Source organism: Delphinus delphis, chromosome 18 (genome assembly GCF_949987515.2).
Source record: "Delphinus delphis chromosome 18, mDelDel1.2, whole genome shotgun sequence".
Lineage (NCBI taxonomy): Eukaryota > Metazoa > Chordata > Mammalia > Artiodactyla > Delphinidae > Delphinus > Delphinus delphis.
The window spans coordinates 22,535,293-22,556,069 of record NC_082700.1 but is presented as its reverse complement, the minus strand read 5'-3'; the positions used below and the strand labels follow the sequence as shown (position 1 = coordinate 22,556,069).

Here is a 20,777-nt window from a genome sequence, read left to right as displayed (position 1 = left end):
CGCGCGCCCAGTCCGGAGGCCCGCCCCGCTCCCTCGCGCCCCGCCCACCCCGCCCAGCCACCGGCCCGCGGACCCGCCTGGCTCCGGTCACTCGGTCGGTCGGCTGCTCCGGTTCCCGTTCCTCTTCCTGGCGCCGGGCGGCTGGTGCGGGCTGGCGCCCTTCTGACCCGGAACTGCTGACGGTTCCCCGCGGTCTGGCGCGTTCGACCCGAGGATCGCTCCCCGGGTCGCTCCCTTTTCCCCGCACCCAGCCCCCCGGCCCGGCCTCCGCGGCTGTCAAGGGGCTGCCGGGCGGGGGCTCCGTCAGTCCGCGGTCAGGCGGGTGAGGCGGGACGGGCGCCGCCCGCCCAGCGCCCGGGCACACGCTCGCGGCCTCCTGGTCTCGTTCAGGCGGAGGACTGGGGGCGGCAGACGCCTCAGAGCTCGCCGCCCACCGAGTGTGCAGCGGAAGGCGACGCGCGACGGGCGAGGAAGGAGAACGGCCTCGGGTGTGCGTCCGGCCGTCGGAAAATCTCGAAGGAGCGGGAGGAGTCCGGCAGGTGAGGATCGGCGCCCCACAGGGCCGAGCGCGGACCGGGCGGGTGGCAGAGGCGTCGTGGGGCTTTTCACGGTCCAGAGCGAGGGGGTTAGGAGTGGCGGCAGGAGAAAACCATCCGGGGCACAGGGGGTCACCGAAGGGGTCACCAAAGAGAGACCGGCAGCCTGGGGTGGGGGAGGGCAGGGGCTGGGGGGGAGAAGATCTGTGCGCGGAGAGTGAAGAGGAGAGCAGGTGGGCCGCACACCTGATCCAAATTGCCGTTGCTTATGAGATAATTGCCATACCTGAGTCCTGCGTGAATCCTGGAGTCTGCTTTTATTTCCTTAAAAACGCATTTAAAAAAAATTGAAGTACAGTTGATTTACAATATTAGTTTCAGGTGTACAACATAGTGAGTCAATATTTTTATAGATTTTATGCCGTTTAAAGTTATTATCAAATATTGGCTATATTCTCTGTGCTGTACAATATATCCTTGTAGCTTATTTATTTTATACATAGTAGTTTGTACCTCTTAATCTCTGACCCCTATCTTGCCCCTCCCTCCTTCTCTCTCCCGGCTGGTAACCACTAGTTTGTCCTCTGTGAGTCTGCTTCTGAAAAACAACAATAACAAAATGCAATTTTTCTGAAGGAAAAAAAAAGCAATTAAGAATTTAAAAATTTTTAATTTTTAGGTGCAGCTCCTTTTAACCTATTGAACTCGAGACCCAGGTATTTCATATGAAGGGATGTAAATTAGCAAACCAGTGATATCCGGATTAATGATATATCAATAAGTTGACACCCTGTAATTAAAATACAGGACTTTGTCTAAGTCAACAAGTAATTCCCTGCTTAAAATTTGCTACCTGCACCATTGTAAAGCAATTATACTCCAATAAAGATATTTTTTAAAAATTGCTACCTGAAAACAAAACAAAACAAAAACTGTTGTTCTGCTGGAAAGATGTAAAGTACTTTCACAAAATGAATTAAGAGATGGCTTTGCTTTTCATTGTCCTGGTTCTGACAAATAGTGCACTAGCTTTTCTGGGAGGAGTCTAGATTCACTATTTTGGTTACATTTTTAAGTCAGTGCAATTCTTTTTACCCATCCACAAGTTTCTGTTGTAACTATAAGGAGATTGATACAACTTTGTATTCTTACTTAGGCTAATTTTTCTTTACAGGTGATTTTGGGGGGCACAAAAACCTTCTTTGAAGAACTTTGTACAGTGTTGAAGGATGGCAGAAGCAGTGTTGATAGATCTCTTTGGTTTGAAATTAAACTCTCAGAAAAACTGTCATCAGACATTACTAATGACATTGAGTGCTGTCCGAAACCACCATGGTGCCAAGGCCAAGTTCCTTTGCATAATGTGTTGCAGTAACATCAGCTGTGACCATGATGATTGTGAATTAGAAACAAGCATTGGATTATCTGCTTTCCTGAGAGAATTTGAGACTGTTAGCAATTCCAGCATGGCTGCCTCATTGTATACCATTAAACAAAAAATTGATGAAAAAAATTTGAGCAGCATTAAGGTAATTGTGCCTGTGCACCGGAAGACATTAATGAAGGCTTTTATTGGTCAACTCTTCACTGATGTTTACAATTTTGAGTTTGAAGATTTACAGATGACTTTGAGGGGAGGTCTTTTGAAACAGCCTACTGAAATAAACATAATCACAGCTCAAGAACTAGAGGCAATCCAGAATGAAATAGAAACATATTTGAGAAGTTTGCCAACACTGAAAGGAGAATTAACCATTATCACATCTCCTTTGATCCCAGGTTCGTTAAGCACTATCTGTTGATTTTACTGGATGTGAAAAGCCAGTCTTTCTTTACAGGTTGTTCATCTCTTTTTGCTTCTTTCTTTTGTAGACTGTTGTGAATTTATGTGTTCATTAGCATCAGTTACAACATGGGAGTGTCATGCATTGCCTTGTAGTGTCAGGGGTGTCAAGGGATAGCCACCCTAAGTAAATAATTTCTCTTTATGCGAATTCAGCTTTAAGACAAATCCCCTAGCCTTCCTTTTAAATGAGATTTATGACCGTAAGCATTTCCTACTCAGAAATTCTGAAACCTTAACTCATTGGTGCTTTCACAGAAGAATGAAGTTTACTGTGAGCTATATGCTATTGGGATAACAAAGACAAATGGGACAAAAGATACCCTTTGAAGAGCAATAATCCCACAGAAAAGGTAAAACAAACTCAAAGCATTATGTCGTAAGAATAGGTGGAGGTATAAAGAACTGTAGAAATTAGAAGGCAGATAAACTAATGCAGGATGAGGTGATTAGGGAAAGTCTTAATGAGAGACTGGGTTTGTAATGCTTATAGTCTTTTGTATATCATGTTTTTAATCTTCATTGTTTATCTTCAACAGATATTTTCATACATGGATTTACTACAAGAACAGGTGGGATATCTTACATACCAACTCTTAGCTCATTCAACCTCTTCAGTAGTTCCAAACGGAGAGATCCCAAGGCTGTTGTTCAAGAAAATCTGCGTAGGCTGGGGAATGCAGCAGGATTTAACGTGAAGAAATTTTACCGAATAAAGGTACAATTTTATTTCCTATTTTGGAAGATGTAAAATATATTCTTATTTATTTATTTATTTATTTGTTTGTTTATTGCTGTGTTGGGTCTTCGTTGCTGCATGCGGGCTTTCTCTAGTTGCGACGAGCAAGGGCTACTCTTCCTTGCGGTGCGTGGGCTTCTCATTGTGGTGGCTTCTCTTGTTGTGGAGCGCAGGCTGTAGGCATGCAGGCTTCTATAGTTGTGGTGCGCAGGCTCAGTAGTTGTGGTGCGCAGGCTCTGTAGTTGTGGCTTGCAGGCTCTAGAACACAGGCTCAGTAGTTGTGGCGCATGGACTTAGTTGCTCCGTGGCGTGTGGGATCTTCCCGGACCAGGGATCGAACCCTGGTGTCTTCTGCATTGGCAGGTGGATTCCTAACCGCGGCACCACCGGGGAAGTCCCTAAAGTATATTCTTGACTCTGCTAATGACTACGTGGACTTTAAATAAGTTATTTAACTTTTGCATCTAGTGTTCTATCTAAGATTTAGGATAGTATTTGTGATTATTTTTCTTAGAGCTGTATACCATAACCTAAAGATCAATTCTATGATGATATATATATATTTCATCTGGAGCTCCTCACATCTAAAAGTACAGTGAATTCTCAGAGTATAGTACCACTGCCCTTTTTGATTTAGAAGGAAGGTTCCTGCTTGGTGGGAGAGAAAAGCCATTATTAATCAACACTAGGGTACAACTGATGAGATAATTGTTTCTTACAGAATTCTAGCATTACTTGACTCCAGGAAAAGTAAAAAGATCATTGATTTGGAAATTTAATTTCTTAAATTCTTAAATTTCAGTAAATTAGTACTTTGTGGAAAGTACTGCAAAGTACTTTCAGTACAGAGTACAGAGATTTACCCATCTCTAGTGGGAGGTATTCATGATGGATGGACTATTTTGAATTTTTTAAAATGTTAAATGTAAAAGTCTGCTTTCCTTTGAGGAAAATATGCAGAGATTATCATATCATAAAGTTAAATACGTAAGTTTGTTATTTTATCATATATGGACCTGATATATTTAATGAATGCTTGTAACCTTAAACTGGTTATATAATTTTGTACAAGATGCGTACTTTAAGAAAAGCTTATGGTATGAGAAACTCTATCTTCAAAACATTTTTTTCTCACATCTTTGGTATTAGACTGATCATGCCAATGATGTCTGGATTATGGGAAGGAAGGAGCCTGAATCTTACGATGGAATCACCACAAATCAAAGAGGAGTCACAATAGCGGCTCTTGGTGCTGACTGTATACCGATAGTTTTTGCCGATCCTGTCAGAAAAGCATGTGGGGTTGCTCACTCTGGTAAGTGTACTTAATTAAACATCTAGGATTTTACCAATTTTTTTGGTACGGGAAAAGTTATAATTTCTTTCTGATGGATATTACAAATAGTTAATTACTACCCATGGTGATAAGTGTAAAGATAGGGAAGAGCTAGCAGACTCTTAGGACAGGAGCAGATAAAAGGAGTCCCTAAGTTAAATTATATGAATCAGAGTATAATTCCCAAAGAAAGCAGTACTTAGGCTGATTCCTGGGGGATTTATAGGATTTGGCTAGGTGCCAGTGTTTCTCAGCAGGGGTGCTATTAACATTTGGGGCAAGATAGTCTTACACTGACAGCAGACCAAGTTTACTTGGCTTTTTGAAATTCTTCATGCCAGTAGCACTCAGAGTTGTAAGAACCAAAAGAAAAAAAAAGCCTCCATACTTTTCAAAACACTCCCAGGGAGTTGTACTGCCTCTAGTTGAGAACCCTTGAAGTCCAGGTAATAGGGAATAGGAAGTTGAGACATGTTGGGTTGCAGAAGGTGTTTATGAAAATGCAGCAGCATGTGTAAAGGTGTGGAGGTAAGAAAAAGCAAGATATGTTTGGAAAACCGCATTTAGTTTAATACGCTGTAGTCTAGTGGCTTTAGCTATTCTTTGAAGATAAGAACAAAGAATTTTTAGGTTCTGTGTTGTGTTAATGGAATTTTGTTTTCTGGTGATTTTTTTTAAAAAATACTGTTTAGACTATCCAGTGGTTATGAGTCTATGTAAAATGAAGAATGATCTTTTAGATTTTCTTCTGCTTGTAAATCAACGATTACTTTGCATTTTAGACTATAGATAAATAAGAAAGTGGTGCATTTTTCTTTTGATCTAGCTAAAGTAATGAATGACTAGAAGTCAGTGACATTGTCAAAAGTTACTTAAAATTTGAGTTTTAGTTCCTGGATATAAAACGGGAATATTATTTGCTACTTCCTGGGTTTTGAAACATTAAATTCAAAAGTATCAAAGATAAAAGAAACAGTCTTGAAAAGGAACAAAGTTAGATGTCTCACACATCTCGATTTCAAAACTTGTTATAAAGCTACAGTAATCAAAACAGTATGTATGGGCTTCCCTGGTGGCGCAGTGGTTGAGAGTCCACCTGCCGATGCAGGGGACACGGGTTCGTGCCCTGGTCCGGGAGGATCCCACATGCCGCGGAGCGGCTGGACCCGTGAGCCATGGCTGCTGAGCCTGCGCGTCCGGAGCCTGTGCTCCACAACGGGAGAGGCCGCAGCAGTGAGAGGCCCGCGTACTGCAAAGAAAAAAAGAACAGTATGTATGGTGCTGGTATAAAGACAGACGTATAGAGCAATGGAATAGAATAGACATCCCAGCAATAAACCCTTGCATATACGGTCAAATGATTTTTCACAAGGTACCTAGACTATACAATGGGGAAAGGACAGTTTCTTTAACAAATGGTACTGGGAAAACTGGATAGTCATATGCAAAAAAATAATGTTAGACCCTTATCTTATGTCATATATAAAAATTAACTCAAAATGGATCAAAGATCTAAATGTAAGAGCTAAAACTCATAGAAGAAAGTGTAATCGTAAATCCTTGTGATCTTGGATTAAGCAATGGTTTCTTAGATATGATGCCAAAAGCACAAGCAACAGAAGTAAAAATAGATAAATTGAATTTTGTCAAAAGTAAAAACTTCTGTGCATCAAAGGACACAGTAAACAAAGTGAAAAGTCAACCCAACCGATTGAGAGTAAATATTTGCAATTCATATATCTACTAAGGAGTTAATATTCAGAATATATAAAGAACACCTACAGTTCAACAACAACAACAAAAACCAACTTGATTGAAAAATGGGTAAAGGACTTCAATAGAACATTCTCCAAAGATGATATGCAAATGTCCAACAAGCATGTGAAAAGATGCCCAACATCACTAATAATTTGGGAAAAGCAAATCAGAACCACAGGATATCACCTCACACCCATTAGGATGGCTAATATTATAAAAAAAAGTGTTGGTGAAGAGAAATGGAAACCATAATGCACTATTGGTGGGAGTATAAAATGGTGCAGCTCCTATAGAAAACAGTATGATGGTTCCTCAAAAATTTTTAAATAGAATTATCATATTACCCAGCAATTCCACTTCTGAATATATATCCAAAAGAATTGAAAGCAGGATGTTGGCAGGATATTTGCACACCCATCCTCATAGCAGAATTATTCATAGTAGCTAAGAGGTGAAAGTAACCCAAGTGTCTATCCATGATTGAATGGATAAGCAAAATTCATACAATGGAATATTATCCAGCCTTAAAAAGGAAGGAAATCCTGACCCATGCTACAACATTGAATGAATCTTGAGGATATTATGCTAAGTGAAATAAGCCAGTCACAAAAAGACAAATACTATATGATTCCACTTATAGGAGGTACCTAGCGTAGTCAAATTCATAGGAACAGAAAGAAGACGGGTGGTTGCCAGAGACTGGGGAAGGTGGAAAGGCCAAGTTCTTGTTTAATGGACATAGAGTTTTAGTTTGCAAAATGAGAAAGTTCTGGAGATTGGTTGCACAACAATGTGAATAGACTTTACGTTACTGAAGAGTACACTTGTAAACAGTTAAAATGGTAAATTTTATGTTATGTGTTTTTCCCACGATTTTTTAAAATGTGCATAAAAAGTGAAGGAGAGAAGACTAAGAAGATATAATTCCAGTGGAAACTGAAAGTATAGAACATTTTAAAAAGGAAGTGGAAGGGACCTCCCATTAAATGTCTCTTCTGTGTCAGGTGCTTTGTATAATATACCTCATTTAAACCCAGTATTTTAATTAATTAGTTGATTATTTGGCTTAATTAATTAATTTTGTGATTCATTTACTATTTCTGGACTTCGAAAATACATAAACTGACTCTGTTCATTTTTAACTTAGATATAAATTATGATGAAATTTTCTTATGTTTTAACTTTGCTTATCTCTTTTTCTTCTTATTTACTAGGTTGGAGAGGTACTTTGTTAGGTGTTGCTATGGCTACAGTGAATGCTATGATAGCAGAATACGGCTGTAGTTTGGAAGACATTATTGTCGTACTGGGGCCTTCAGTAGGACCTTGCTGTTTTACTCTTCCAAGGGAATCAGCAAAGGCATTTCATAATCTTGATCCCGGATGTGTACGGCTCTTTGGCTCACCAAATCCCTATGTTGACATCCGTAAAGCCACGAGGTATGCTTGATTTCAGTCCAGAACTGCAAGTTTGATTATTGCTTATTGCTTCTAAAATGAAGATAATTTTAGAAAATAATTAGTAACTCCAAGAAAAATTCAGGTGGCAGATATTTAAGTAGCTGACATATACACTTACACAAAAACTAATTTTAAATATGAAATCTTTTCTCATTGAAGTTTGAATAACAGCAGTCTTTTGATCTGGTATCTCTTATTGATTTAAAAGTGAAGGAAGAAACAGCTGGCATTTAATTTTAAGAGATCTACTTAAACTTCATATAGAAAAGTTGGCACTTTTTATAGAAAAGAATGGCACGTCACAGACATTCCTCAGCTAAATTCTCCTAAATATAATAAACTATCAGGAAACTGATATTTTAAAATTATTCTTATTCTCTAATTAACTGGAGGAATATGTTTTTCAACAAAAATACTAGATAATATAAACACATAGATACTTTCAAGTTTTTTATGGTCCCTTGCATTTTTGAATTTATGAAATTTTGCTATTAATAGATAATAAAAATTTCTACAAAGGAAAATTGTCATTTCTACAAAGGAAAATTGATGTCTGATTTGAATCGTGTTTCTTTTCCAGTCAGCAAAACCTTACCCAGATTCTGCCTCATTTAGTACATAAGTAGAAAGGATTGAAATTGATTCTTAAATGTGACCTGTGAAATAAGTGTCACTAATTTATAGTCATATTTCATACCATGAAGTGTTTAAGGAGAAGCAAATTTTCTGTGAAAAATCTGGTTAATAGAAGGAAAGGAGGCGGGAGAGCCAGATGACTACAAAGCACGCTCTGTCTGAATCAATTGAATCTTGTCTTCAAGATTCTTCTTAAATTAGTACTTGATTTTGCTTATAAAAGTTTCTTCTTAAATAATTACTTGATTTTGCTTATAGAATCCTATACCCAGATCATGTCTGCAGGACAATATGGAGATTATACAGTTCACATATGAACTTAGATGATTAATGGTGGTGAAATCTACCATTTCCTGACTTGTCCTTGTTCTGTAACTGAATAACAATTTGCATTGTTCCAAGCAGATCTTTCCCAGAATTCTTTTACACCAATATCCATACTTTTTCCATATTGCTTTGGCTGTTGGTAAAGTAAACTTTCTGTCTTTTGAAAAATCTTTATCCTAAGGATTCTTCTAGAACAGGGAGGAATTCTACCACAGAATATTCAGGACCAGAACCAAGATCTCAACCTTTGTACCTCCTGTCATCCTGACAAGTTTTTCTCCCATGTCCGAGATGGCCTTAACTTTGGTACACAGATTGGCTTCATATCAATTAGAGAATGAGGTATAGTAGCTTTTCTCTCCCTGCTCCCTCTCCCTTCTCCTCCCTCTTTCCACCTTTCCCTCCCCTCATTTTAAAAAATAATTAATTATATTTAACTTTACTTATTTATTCCTATAGGAAGAATTAATTCTCTACTTTTTAGTGAAGCAATAGTAGTAGAACAGTTAATTTTCTGTGACATACTCTAATATAAAGAGCAGCTACTTCTTTTCCTAGTTAATGAAGAATATATTATAAGTATATATAAAAGTATAAAAATAAAATAATTTTTTCATTAAAAAATCATGTTATATATGCCATTTAACTCTCCTATGTACTTGACATCTGTATATTTTCTTTTTTTGACATCTGTATATATTTTTTTGACGTCCGTATATTTTCTACCATAACATCTTTATATCTTTCTTTTTTAAATTCTTTTAATTTTTGAGAAGAAATCTTTACATAAAAATTCGAAATTCTATAATGATAATACATACACAGACCAGCCTGGTTTTACAACCAAATTTCCAGCTGATTATCTATAGTAGGAGTTGGTCAGTTTTCTTTAAAGGGCTAGATAGTACATAGTTTAGGCTTTGTGCAACATGTAGTCTCTGCTCAGCTATTCAACTCTGCTTTTGTAGAGCAAAAGCAGACAGGAGCAGGAATGAATGAGTATGTCCAGCTTCAGTAAAACTTTGTTTACAAAATAAAGATTTGGTCCACAGGGTATAGTTTGCTGACACTTGAACTACAATCATAGAGCAAGATTTAGCGTAATTTCATTAAATTAGTATTTCTTAGAGATGGACTTTTTTTTTAGTTATACAAAAAATGTTTTGTGACAGTGATTTGGCACTGACCCTTTAGCATATACCTGATTTTCTTTAAGATTACTTTTAATTGAATTAATATTGTTTTTAGGCTTTACAATGTCTTTAACTCTTTAATATACAAAAGGCTTTGATAGATTTAGTGATTCTTACATTGATATTTTAATAGCACTACTAATGGCCTCCTCATATTTGATTTCTATGTATTTTTACAGATACTTGACTGGATTTTTGCATAACTATTTCCTTCCAAACCAACTGTAAGAGAAATTTAGCTGTTTGATATACTTAAAACCAAAAGGATTATAATGAATAATTCATCTTTCAGATATATTTTCATTATTATCCAAAGCCAAATGATTTCATTGATTCTAACAATAACTGACACAAAATTAATATGATGTATTGGGTTGGCCAAAAGGTTTGCTCAGTTAATGAATACGTTGTTCAATAATGTTCTTGGTGAAAATGAAAAATGTGTCTTTTATTTTTACTTAAACCCAAATGAACTTTTTGGCCAACCCAATAGTTTATATGTTACACAGATAAGGATTATTCTTAAAGTTTGTAGTCTGTATTTGTTATGTAAATCAGGAATAGGTCTATTCAGTTTAGTATTTATTGGGTAGCGTCTCTTTGTCAAGTGTTGTGTGAATCATAGGTGAAATCAAGATGAGTAATACTTTTTCCCTTTGAGTCTAATGCAGTGGAAGAGATAAACACTTCTAACACTTTAATTTTGATAGCCAAAGAGTACAGGAGAAGGGAGGATTAATTCTATGTGAAAGGCAGAATAGAGAAGGTATTACAGAGAACATGACTTACCACATGCACCCGAAAGATGATGTATAGGCTTTTGACAAATAAAGAACAGCCATAACAGGTAGAGGGAATACCATAAACTAGGGCATGAAGCTGTACATGTATAACATGTTCTGCAAAGAGAAAGGTGTGGGCAGGAGTTACTGGAAAAACAGGTTAGAAACAGATTAGTTCAGGTCTTGAATACTGTGTCAGAGAGTTTGGAGTTTATTTTCCAGGCAAAGAGTAGGCATAGAAAGTAGGAGAGTGTTTTTATGTCCTTGGCATTATATTTAACAGGATGGATTTAACTTGTGAGAGACTAAAGCAGAGAGATTAGTTAAGAGGCAGTCACGATACTTTTAAAAAGAAATAATGAAACCTGAATGCAGTGGAAATTAAAACAGAGGCAAGAGTAGATGAATTAGCGAGACATTTCAGAGATGGAATCTGCAGATCCTGTTCCTAGATCATGGAGGTAAGAGATGAGGAAGAGTGGAGAAGTCCCTGATGCCTCCACAGTCTCTGCTTGGCTGACTACCTAGAGTGGCAGCAAAGATGGGGAGGAGGTTTGGGGCAAGGGGGAGGGATAATGAGATTGACACACAGACTGAAGTACATCCAGATGGAAATTATGTGGTCAACAATTAGAAATAGAGACCAGGAACCTGGGAGGGAGTTGCGAAAAAGACAGCAATTTGGGAGTTGGCTATGCAGAGGCAATGCCCGAGTCTGCTGGAATAGGCTGGATCATCTCCGTAGAAACATAGAGTGAGAAGAAGGGAGGTCCAAGGATGAAACCTCATGCAACACTTGCATTTGGAGAGCCAGAAGCTGAACCAGTCAAAAAGATTGATCCTAGAAGAAAAAAATGTATAGTCATTTTGGAGAAAGAAGCCAGCATCGATATGAGAGGAAAAGAAATCTTCAGGGAGTTCCCTGGTGGCCTAGTGGTTAGGATTTGGTGCTTTCACTATGGAGGCCCAGATTTGATCCTTGGTGTAAGTTAAAAAAAAAAAAAATCTTCAGAGAGAAAATGAGAAGAAACCAATGGATTAACCATGTTGAAGCTGTTCTATAGGTCATGGTGGAGGAGTCAGATTTCAGTTCTTTGAGGACGAGGATGCACCAGTGTCAACCCTTCTTCGCTAGTATTTATTGGAGAAAATAAAGTACCGAGGGCTGTATTTTGAAGCATGTTTTGTGTGTGTGTGTGTGTGTGTGTGTGTGTGTGTGTAGGGGGGATGAGTAGTCTTAAGTGTATTTGTAGGCTGAAGAGAGGAGTTAGGCTGTTTTCACTTGGGAAAAATGGTATGTATGGTATATACTTTTAATGTGAATTGTCACATTGTACCTTAAAAAGATTTCTTATTTCATACATATATTTCTTACCTGAATATGCAGAAAATTACATTTGTTTGGTACTTATAAAGGACTTTCAAGTCCATTACCTCATTTTACCTTTACAGGTACCCTGAAGTACATGTCAGGTGCTATTCCTTTTATTCAGATGAGAAAACTGAGCCTCGTTCAGGTAGAGGCTAAAATCACATAATTTGTGATAAAGTAAGATTTGAACCCACATCTTGTGACTCCAAATATCATTTCAGATTTTACAGTTAATCAGAGCTATCTAAATTAAATTTTTGCAACTTTTTGTTAATATCATGTATTCATCCACTCAGTCAAAATTTTGTTGAGGTGCTAGGGTAGGTTAAAAATTATAGTTATGGCCCTCAAGGTATTTAATATCCAGTGAAAGTGACATTCAATAAAGCAACAATTTTAATACTGTGATATGTGTTGTAAGGTTGTTTAATTCTTTTATGTAACTCATAGCTCAGTGTGAAACTTATATATAATACCTCATTTCTTCCAATTTAGGGAAGGCATTAAATACAAATCACAGGACAAACTCATGCAATCAAACTCATGTAAAATACTCTTGTTTCATGATAACAATAAGATTAAGAAATAATTCCATTGAGAAAGATGGATAATTTTCCAGTTCTTCACTGTATATTATTTTGTTGAATGCAGAGTATTGGGCAGCCATGTTTTACTTTATGTATCAAAATACTCCAAAACCAAATAAAAATTATGTTTGATTATCTATGATTTTGCATTATCTGTGTCAAAGCATAGAATGAAAAGTTGTCTCTTGCTGTTTTACTGAGTGAAAAGTATTTATTCAGTAACTCAAAAACAGAATGTTGGTTGTTAAATAGTCATATCTTATTGCCTCTACAAGATCTCTCTCATTTTTAAGCATTTGTATATAGGTTTCTGGGACTTTCAGGGTGTAACTACAATGATGACTTTTAATAAGTTTTGTTCTGTTTTCAATCTAAGCACTACTACTAACTGCACATAGAAAATATAAGTTATCATTTTAGTAAGATGATAAATTAAGTTTGTAAATCAGAGTTCATGACATGATTTTTTAGAGGTGCTAATTAGCGAACTAAAATTTATCTAATTGTAATTTTAAATTCTTAAGAGTAGCATAGTGATTAAATATGCTATACTCCATTGCTTTATAAAGCAAAGGAAAAAATGGTCTTTCCACTAGGAGGTAGTATTTCTACAAGTAGCTCTGCTCTGTTTCTTGGTATAAAGTTGAACCAATCTTAATCTCTATATATTTGTACAAAACACATATATAGCTCTTACTTTAGATGCAACTTACTATAGTTCAAGTAGGTAAAAACATTTAGGAATCCTCACCTACCTGGGTCTCACTTCTACAGAATCTCCAGTAACTGCTCTTCTGTAAATAGATTGGGGGGTGGGAGGGATTCAAAGAAGCTTATTCTGTGTCACATGACAAAAACATACATGATACCCATGGATTCAGAAGCTGGAAATAAGAGGACAGTGACATATGAACTCATTTTATATCTCAAAGTAGGATTTGATCTTTGTTTTCACTCAGTTGTCCTAAAGTTATACTTCCGATGTATCCATCCTTTTATGTGAACTCTTCGTGCCACCAATCTTAGACATGGATCTGTGTGTGTGCTAAATGGTAAATAAGAAGTATGTGCCATGTATGGTGCATAGCCTCTTTGCCCCAGCTACTGTAAAGTCACACAAAATACATTGGATGCAGTGGAATCATAGATTTCCCTCTATAAAAATTTTGTATATCGGGCAGTAAAGAATGGAAGCATGGTCCTTATGCTCACTGTATGTGTTTATGGGAGCTCTGGTCTAGAGCACGTCCATTTCCATTGTAGGCAGTGTTTTTAAACTTTACTTGTGATTTCAAAGATGAGGCAACTGCTGTAAGTAATGCATTGTTCCATGTGAGGTCATTGCTTAATGAAGGAAAAAGAAATCTGCCAGTACTGCTTTTTCCGGATTAATGCATTTGGTTTGGACTCACAATGATCACATGTCAGTTGTGTGGAGACAAACTTCTCATACTCTCCGTAGACACATTTTCTTCGTAGAGAAAGAAATGGTTACATCACTCTCCCTATGTCTGTGCCAATTGCCTGAGGTGAGCTATGTCCTTTCTGTATCTGGAGCAGGCTTTTTCTTTTATGTAGTTCTCAAAAGACTGGGGTGTCCAGTTACTGTATCTTATTAAACAATTAAAATTTCTAGCGGATTCAGTAGCTCAAAATACCACATTCCTTTCTAACAACAACAAAAAGGGTACTCTCATTCCATGAGAAACATCTGTAGAAAATAGACCTGTTCGTGGTGACAATTGAGTTTTGAATTTTTATTTTCCTTTATTTTCTTCTTATTTATTTTTGCATCATACATTCCTACAGTTTATATCTTACCAGTGCTTCCCTATTATTTCACTTTCCTTAAGTACTTGTTTTAGCCTGAATCTAATCAAGCTCTAGAGCTAATTATCAATGTGTAAGAAATATGGGGGAAGGAGGATTAAGTTAAAGGGTACCACAAATTTGGGGTGGTAAAAAAGTGATCCACTTTTTGAAACTGGTCAAGAATTTTAAAAAGGGTGGGAGATACAGCTGAAACCAATATGTCAATTATACTTCAATAAAATTTTTTTTAAATAAAAGTGGCTATATCATTTTACCAAAGAAAAGATAGGAGGGGGACTATTCTGGATTAAAATAAATTTATTAGACCTAACAGTCCCATGAAATGAGTGGGCCTAGTTTGGATTCCAATGAGAAGAAATAAACTATAGAACATATTTTTGAGACAATTGGGAAAAATTTGAATATGATCTAGGTATTAAATGATGCCAGGAATTATCATTAGTTTTTCTAGAGGTTAATGATATTGAAGTTCTGTAAAAAATATCTATGTTGATCTGTATTGAACTGTGTAGGAGTAAACTGATGTGTTACATGCCAGTTGCTACCAAATGTTTCAATAATAATGATAGTAATAAGGATATGATGCAAACATGGCAAAATCTTGAACTGTTAAACCCGAGCGATGGTTATCTGGGGGTTCATTGTACTGTTTTCTCTACTTTCGTGAATGTTTGAAATTTAGCCATAATTTTTAAAAATTTAAACTTCTTGCACTGCTAGTAATATTTAAAGTAACAATTTTTGTTTAGAAAAAGTATGTACACATTTCAATTTTCTTTATTAAAGCAGAAGATGAACATTGTCAACTCATTCTTTTATATGCATGGTGTGGGGAGTGGAGAGGAGAAAGCAAACATATCTGACTGTTGGATTCTTGTTTGAATGAAGAATATGAGGATTATATGCCATTTATATTAACACAGGAGGTCTATAATTCACAAAATAGGAAACAATAAGGAGCCACACTTTTCTGCTAAATAACTATCCTAAAATAATAAGCTTACTTTTACATTTTCTATTATATTAAGTGGAATCTGGTTGGTATGATGATTCCTTTAATGAAAAACTACATGGAACTTCCACCCTCTGGCATAAGAATAGAATAGAATAAAAGTGTATGGCTTAATAGCAGTTTATGGTAAAAGTTAGTGTTTTTCAATGAGAATTAATGGGACTGCCAAAAAAACCTCATGGGATCCCAGGTTGCCATATAGAAATATACTTCTAGGATGAGCAAAGCAATGTTTCTATTCTGTTCTAAATTGATTAGACCATACTTGGGGTATTGTAGTACATTTTGGGAAGTACCCCTTAAACAAGGTCAGAGAAAAGCAATACTAATGGTGAGGGGGCCCAAAGCCAGATTATGGGAGGGATGGGTCAAAGGGACTAGAAATGATTAGCTTGGAGAAAAGAAGTCTCAGTGGAATTTAAACAACACACCATAGATATTTGAAGTACAGAATGCTGACGGAATAGAAAAAAATAGAACAAATTAGTGGAAATTATAGGAAGACTGATTTTGGATTAGTATGAATGTTGAGAAAGACTATCTGCCATGGGCCTTAAGTACTCCAGCAAGGCCCTGTTTGCTCTTTTTTTTCCAGGACATTTATCAGGGTTGTGTTTACAGCAAGCAATCTTGAGGGATAGGTTAAGATACCATTTTGGAGAAAAGGCAGACTTGCTTACCACTTATTATAAAAGTGAATTCCCCAAGCTCAGTGTTCTTAACCTAGGACAAAAACCTACTGTGTGCATACAATACACCTGAGCCCCTCTTTGGTGCCCCCATGGGACTTGGAGGGAAGGGAACTAACTTAGATAAGATGTTTATCCTACTTGTTAACTATGAATAATGAAATCTTTTGTCTCTAACTCAGTCATCTCACATCTTCTGCCAATACTGGTGATAGACTAATTTATTAGCCCATAAGTAGGATTAGATTGATAAATCCCAGATCCAACAAAGGAGAAGCACATTAGTTCGTGGGTTCCCTACTGAGAGGTGTTCAAAAGTGAATGGATAAACCTCTATTTAGGATACTGCATAAACATAGCAAAAACCAAAGCCCCAGACTAGTTTTCCTTAGACATTCAATGTCATGCCAGTTGCATAAATTTTATTTTTCTTTTTAGGAAAGACAGTATATAAATTTAGACTTGTCTGTAGAATACCAGAAGATTCTTACTGAGTTACTCCAAGAGAATATTGCTATGACCCTCCAAGTTGAACCACTAGGAAATCCCTATATAAACATGGCCTCAATATGTATTTAAATGACCCAACTTCACCCATTGTCTCTGTGTATCCCTAATCTCATATTTTTTATTTGCCTTCAGATGAAGGGAGACTCAAAATTATTATGCCAAAGATGTAATTCATCTCCGATTTCACGTCAAAGCTTTTAGCACCCTGGGGAGTTAAGACTGGAATCTCGAATCTCTGCCTTGACAGCCCTCTTTCTGCCATATGACGAGTTAAGTATCTCTGACTTGTCCTATTGGAAATTCATGAACATAAGTTTTATTAGCGTTAATGAAACTTTAGTATCTAATGTGGTGTAAGCACACTCAATATTTTTCTTTCATTGCTGAAAGCCTTTCATAATATTTACCAGAATACTTTGGAAAATGTGTATTAAAATCTAGTCTGGCTTTCTGAATGAGTGGTGTGATTCAGGTTTGGATCACATATGATATCACTGAACGTAAAGTTTTAACACTAGCATCATGGTGATAACCTCTCACAGTCTTCCTTTGTCTTTTCCTTTGCATATGATTTGTGCATCATGTACATTCATCCACTGGGTGGCAATGTGTACTCGAGAATGTTTACTGTTTCTAGTTCCTCAGTCTAACTGAAATTAAGACATCAAACTTTTATTTGGAAAATTGTCATTGTATCAAATCTTAAGAAACAATATTGCCTGAATTCAAGCTCCTACCTACAGAGAATTTAATAATGTTAATACTTCCTACCATTTACTCTTAACCACATTCTTCTCCCAATATGTTCACAGGCCACACATTTGCAAAACAGATGATCTCTTGTGCTCTTCTCAATCCATGCCATTTTATAATTATTCCTTAAACACACACATGCCCCTTCTATTTTCCCCTAAACTATTTTCTGACCCCAACACTCTTAGTTCCCCACCTCTCATTTCTGTGGCTCTTGCCTGACAGTGAATTTTTCCCCTTTTCCATTTTGTTTCTTAAATACCACATCTCCTTCACAGTGAAATCAAGAGACACATCATTAAGCTCCTATATAACATAGTATACATGCTCTCTGGTTCTGTACTACATCCTAGATAAGGAGAGCAGATTCAGGAGATTCATTGAGTCTTGGGAAGTCCTGTAGTTCCCTTTCACTTGACTTAATTGTCCAAAATGCAGAATAATACTAATTAACTAGCTCTGTGTAAGATTTATCTTCAAGTTAAGAGGGGGAAAAACTTCCAAATTAAATTGTATATTAAGTGTGATTACAACATGAGAAAACCCACAAAACTTTATATATTTTTTAAAAATTGAAAATAAAATAGTAGTAATAGTAGTTGCATTAGATGGTGAGATTATGAAAACTTTTGTTTCCCCTTTCTGCTTTTCTGTATTTTTCTATATTTTCTATTTTTTCTATGTATTTTAATGAACTATACTTTTTTCAAAAGAAAAAATTATATCTAACTGTGCCTAAACCATATTTTATCTTTCTCTTTCCTGGATTGAAAACCACCTTTTTCTTTCACATATCCTTGGCTGTCTAATTTTCCAAAAGGTACTTAATAATATTTTGACGTTTCCTTGAATCTCCACATGGTGCTGAGTGTGATGGGAGGTTTGGCTCGTGCTTTCTTTTTTTAAAGACAATCTTTATTTTAGCATAGTTTTAGCATTGTAAAATTGTAAAAACCCCACTTTTCCCTATTACTAACATCTTACGTTAGTTTGGTACATTTGTTGCAATTAATGAACCAATATTGATACAATATTGTTAACTAAAGTTCATACCTTATTCAGATTTCCTTTGTTTTCGAGTCCTTTGTTCTGTTCCAGGATCCTATCCAGGACACCACATTACATTTAGCCATCATATCTCCTTAAGCTCCTCTTGGCTGTGACAGTTTCTCAAGCTTTCCTTATTTTTTCATGACCTCAGCAGCTTTGAGGAATACTCGTTAGGTATTTTGTAGAATGCCCCTCAACTGGGATTTCTCTGATGTGTTTCTATTGAATAGACTTGAATTATGGATATTGGGGAAGAAGACTGCGGAGGTGAAGTCATGTCAAGGGTAAGTACTAATCAGCATGACTTAGCACCATTGATCACCTTGCTGAGGTAGTGTTTGTCAGGTTTCTCCATGATAAAGTCACTCTTTCATTCCTCCTTTCCATGCTTTATACTCTTTGGTGGTGTGTACACAGCTATACTTAGTAGGGAATTATGTTCCACCTCTGTGAAGGGAGAGTATCTACATAAATAACTGGAAAATTTTCTGCACAGATTTATCTACTCTCCTCCCTTTATTATTTATTCAATAATTTATTTATATCCAAAGGAAACAAAAACACTAATTTGAAAACATACATGCACCCCAGTGTCCATAGCAGCACTATTCACAATAGCCAAGATATGGAAGCAACCCAAATGTCCATCCATGAATGGATAAAGGAGATGTGGTACATATATACAATGGAATACTTTATCCATGAATGGATAAAGGAGATGTGGTGCATATATACAATGGAATACTTTATCCATGAATGGATAAAGGAGATGTGGTGCATATATACGATGGAATACTACTCAGCCATAAAAAGAATGAAATAATGTCATTAGCAGCAATATAGGTGGATTTAGATTATCATACTAAGTGAAGTAAGACAAAGACAAATATCATATGATATCAGTCATATGTGGAATCTAAAAAATAAAGTGAACGAATGAATGTAACAAAAGAGACAGACTCACAGATAAAGAGAACAAACTAGTGGTTACTGGTGGGGAGAGGGAAGGGGGGAGGGGCAAGATAGGGGTAGGGGATTAAGAGGTACAAACTACTATGTGTAAAATAAATAAGCTACAGGATATATTGTACAACAGGGAATATAGTCAATATTTTATAATAACTTTAAATGGAGTATCATCTGTAAAAATTTTGAATCACTACGGTGTACCCTTGAAACTAAAATATTGTAAATCAACTAAATATTTCAATTAAAAACAATACAAAACAAAATTCAGTCATCCCCAATGAATCTTTCTGTACTTTTAGTACTGATATGTAGCTTCTCTTCTGGCCCTACTTAGAGATTCTACATACACCAACACTGAGACCCAGAGGTCTGGTGACTTTCTTAGGTCACCCCGCAGTTAATAATACGGAACTGGATGCCTACTCACTTGACCTTCGACCTTCAGGTCAGAGCTCTTTTCACCACAGAGCTTTGCCTCATTTAATAATTGATTTATACATTTAGCTCATTCATTTGTTCAACAAAAAATGCCTGAGTAACTGCTTCATACCTGACACTGTGCTAGGATTTGCAGGTACCTACAAATTTGGAGAGTTTATACCACTTTAAATAGAATCTAAAATTGGGTATACTGCCACCAGGTGGCGTAAACCCTCAGACTGTCAAGGATATTTGTAAGTAATTTGTAGGTAACCATTCAGTTTTTCCTCTTAGACATTTTTTCAAATTCAGGTGGTGAGAACTTGTCTGAATGTGTAATCCAGGTTTATCATGTTCTGCGAAGGTGCAGCCAATCTTCCAGCCTCCCAGGCAGAAATCTTTGAGTTATTTTTGTTTCATTTCATGTTTTACTTATTGAGTCACTGCTTGTTCAAACTGGCTTCTTCGTTTACCTATAACCCCTTCATAAATATCTCCAATTTAGAAGTGTCAGGGTAAAAACACCCTGGTCTGGTCTCAGCCTCCTGCAATTTCACTGCTGCTTCTGAGCCTTTGCTCCTGATGTTCTCTTTCCCTGAAATTCCTCCTTTAAACTCTTTCATCACTGACTCACCCATGTTCAGCAAACACTGGAGTAGTCATTATGGTGACTGGTAATATATGAAGTCCCAAACTACATACTCTCTCCACATACTGCTGTGTTCCTCCCTACTCTTCTGAGGGTAGAGGATATCTAGTTGGTAAAATGGGTGTATGAACAAATACATTGAAAGCATTTACCAGGCACAGTGGTGACAAAAGTATCAGCCTTGTAGAGATGGTCAAGAAAGAAATTGGCCCCTGGGTTAGGACTGAAGTTAACTCAAACAGTGTAAATGGATACAGAGTTAAAGATGGTTTTACATAGTGAGATGGAATGGCATGGTATTTCAAAGTCTGACAATTTTAGC

General features: G+C 36.8%; 1 protein-coding gene across 1 annotated transcript; it reads left to right on the top strand.

Moving 5' to 3' along the window:
* The first annotated feature begins 80 nt into the window (after positions 1-80).
* LACC1 (laccase domain containing 1) lies at positions 81-15,209 on the top strand. The gene is made up of 7 exons (XM_059995493.1): positions 81-539; positions 1,711-2,315; positions 2,919-3,097; positions 4,268-4,433; positions 7,427-7,652; positions 8,818-8,978; positions 10,009-15,209. The coding sequence occupies exons 2-6, from the start codon at positions 1,766-1,768 to the stop codon at positions 8,975-8,977; spliced, it is 1,281 nt and encodes a 426-aa protein (XP_059851476.1). The 5' UTR covers positions 81-539; positions 1,711-1,765; the 3' UTR covers position 8,978; positions 10,009-15,209.
* Positions 15,210-20,777: the final 5,568 nt, after the last annotated feature.

What these genes read in the sequence shown, in the direction of transcription:
- LACC1 (XM_059995493.1), top strand. Translation starts at nt 1,766, where the DNA reads ATGGCAGAAGCAGTGTTGATAGATCTCTTTGGTTTGAAATTAAACTCT. An exon ending in CACATCTCCTTTGATCCCAG is followed by an intron (nt 2,316 to 2,918) that starts GTTCGTTAAGCA and finishes TATCTTCAACAG; the next exon opens with ATATTTTCATACATGGATTT. An exon ending in AGAAATTTTACCGAATAAAG is followed by an intron (nt 3,098 to 4,267) that starts GTACAATTTTAT and finishes CTTTGGTATTAG; the next exon opens with ACTGATCATGCCAATGATGT.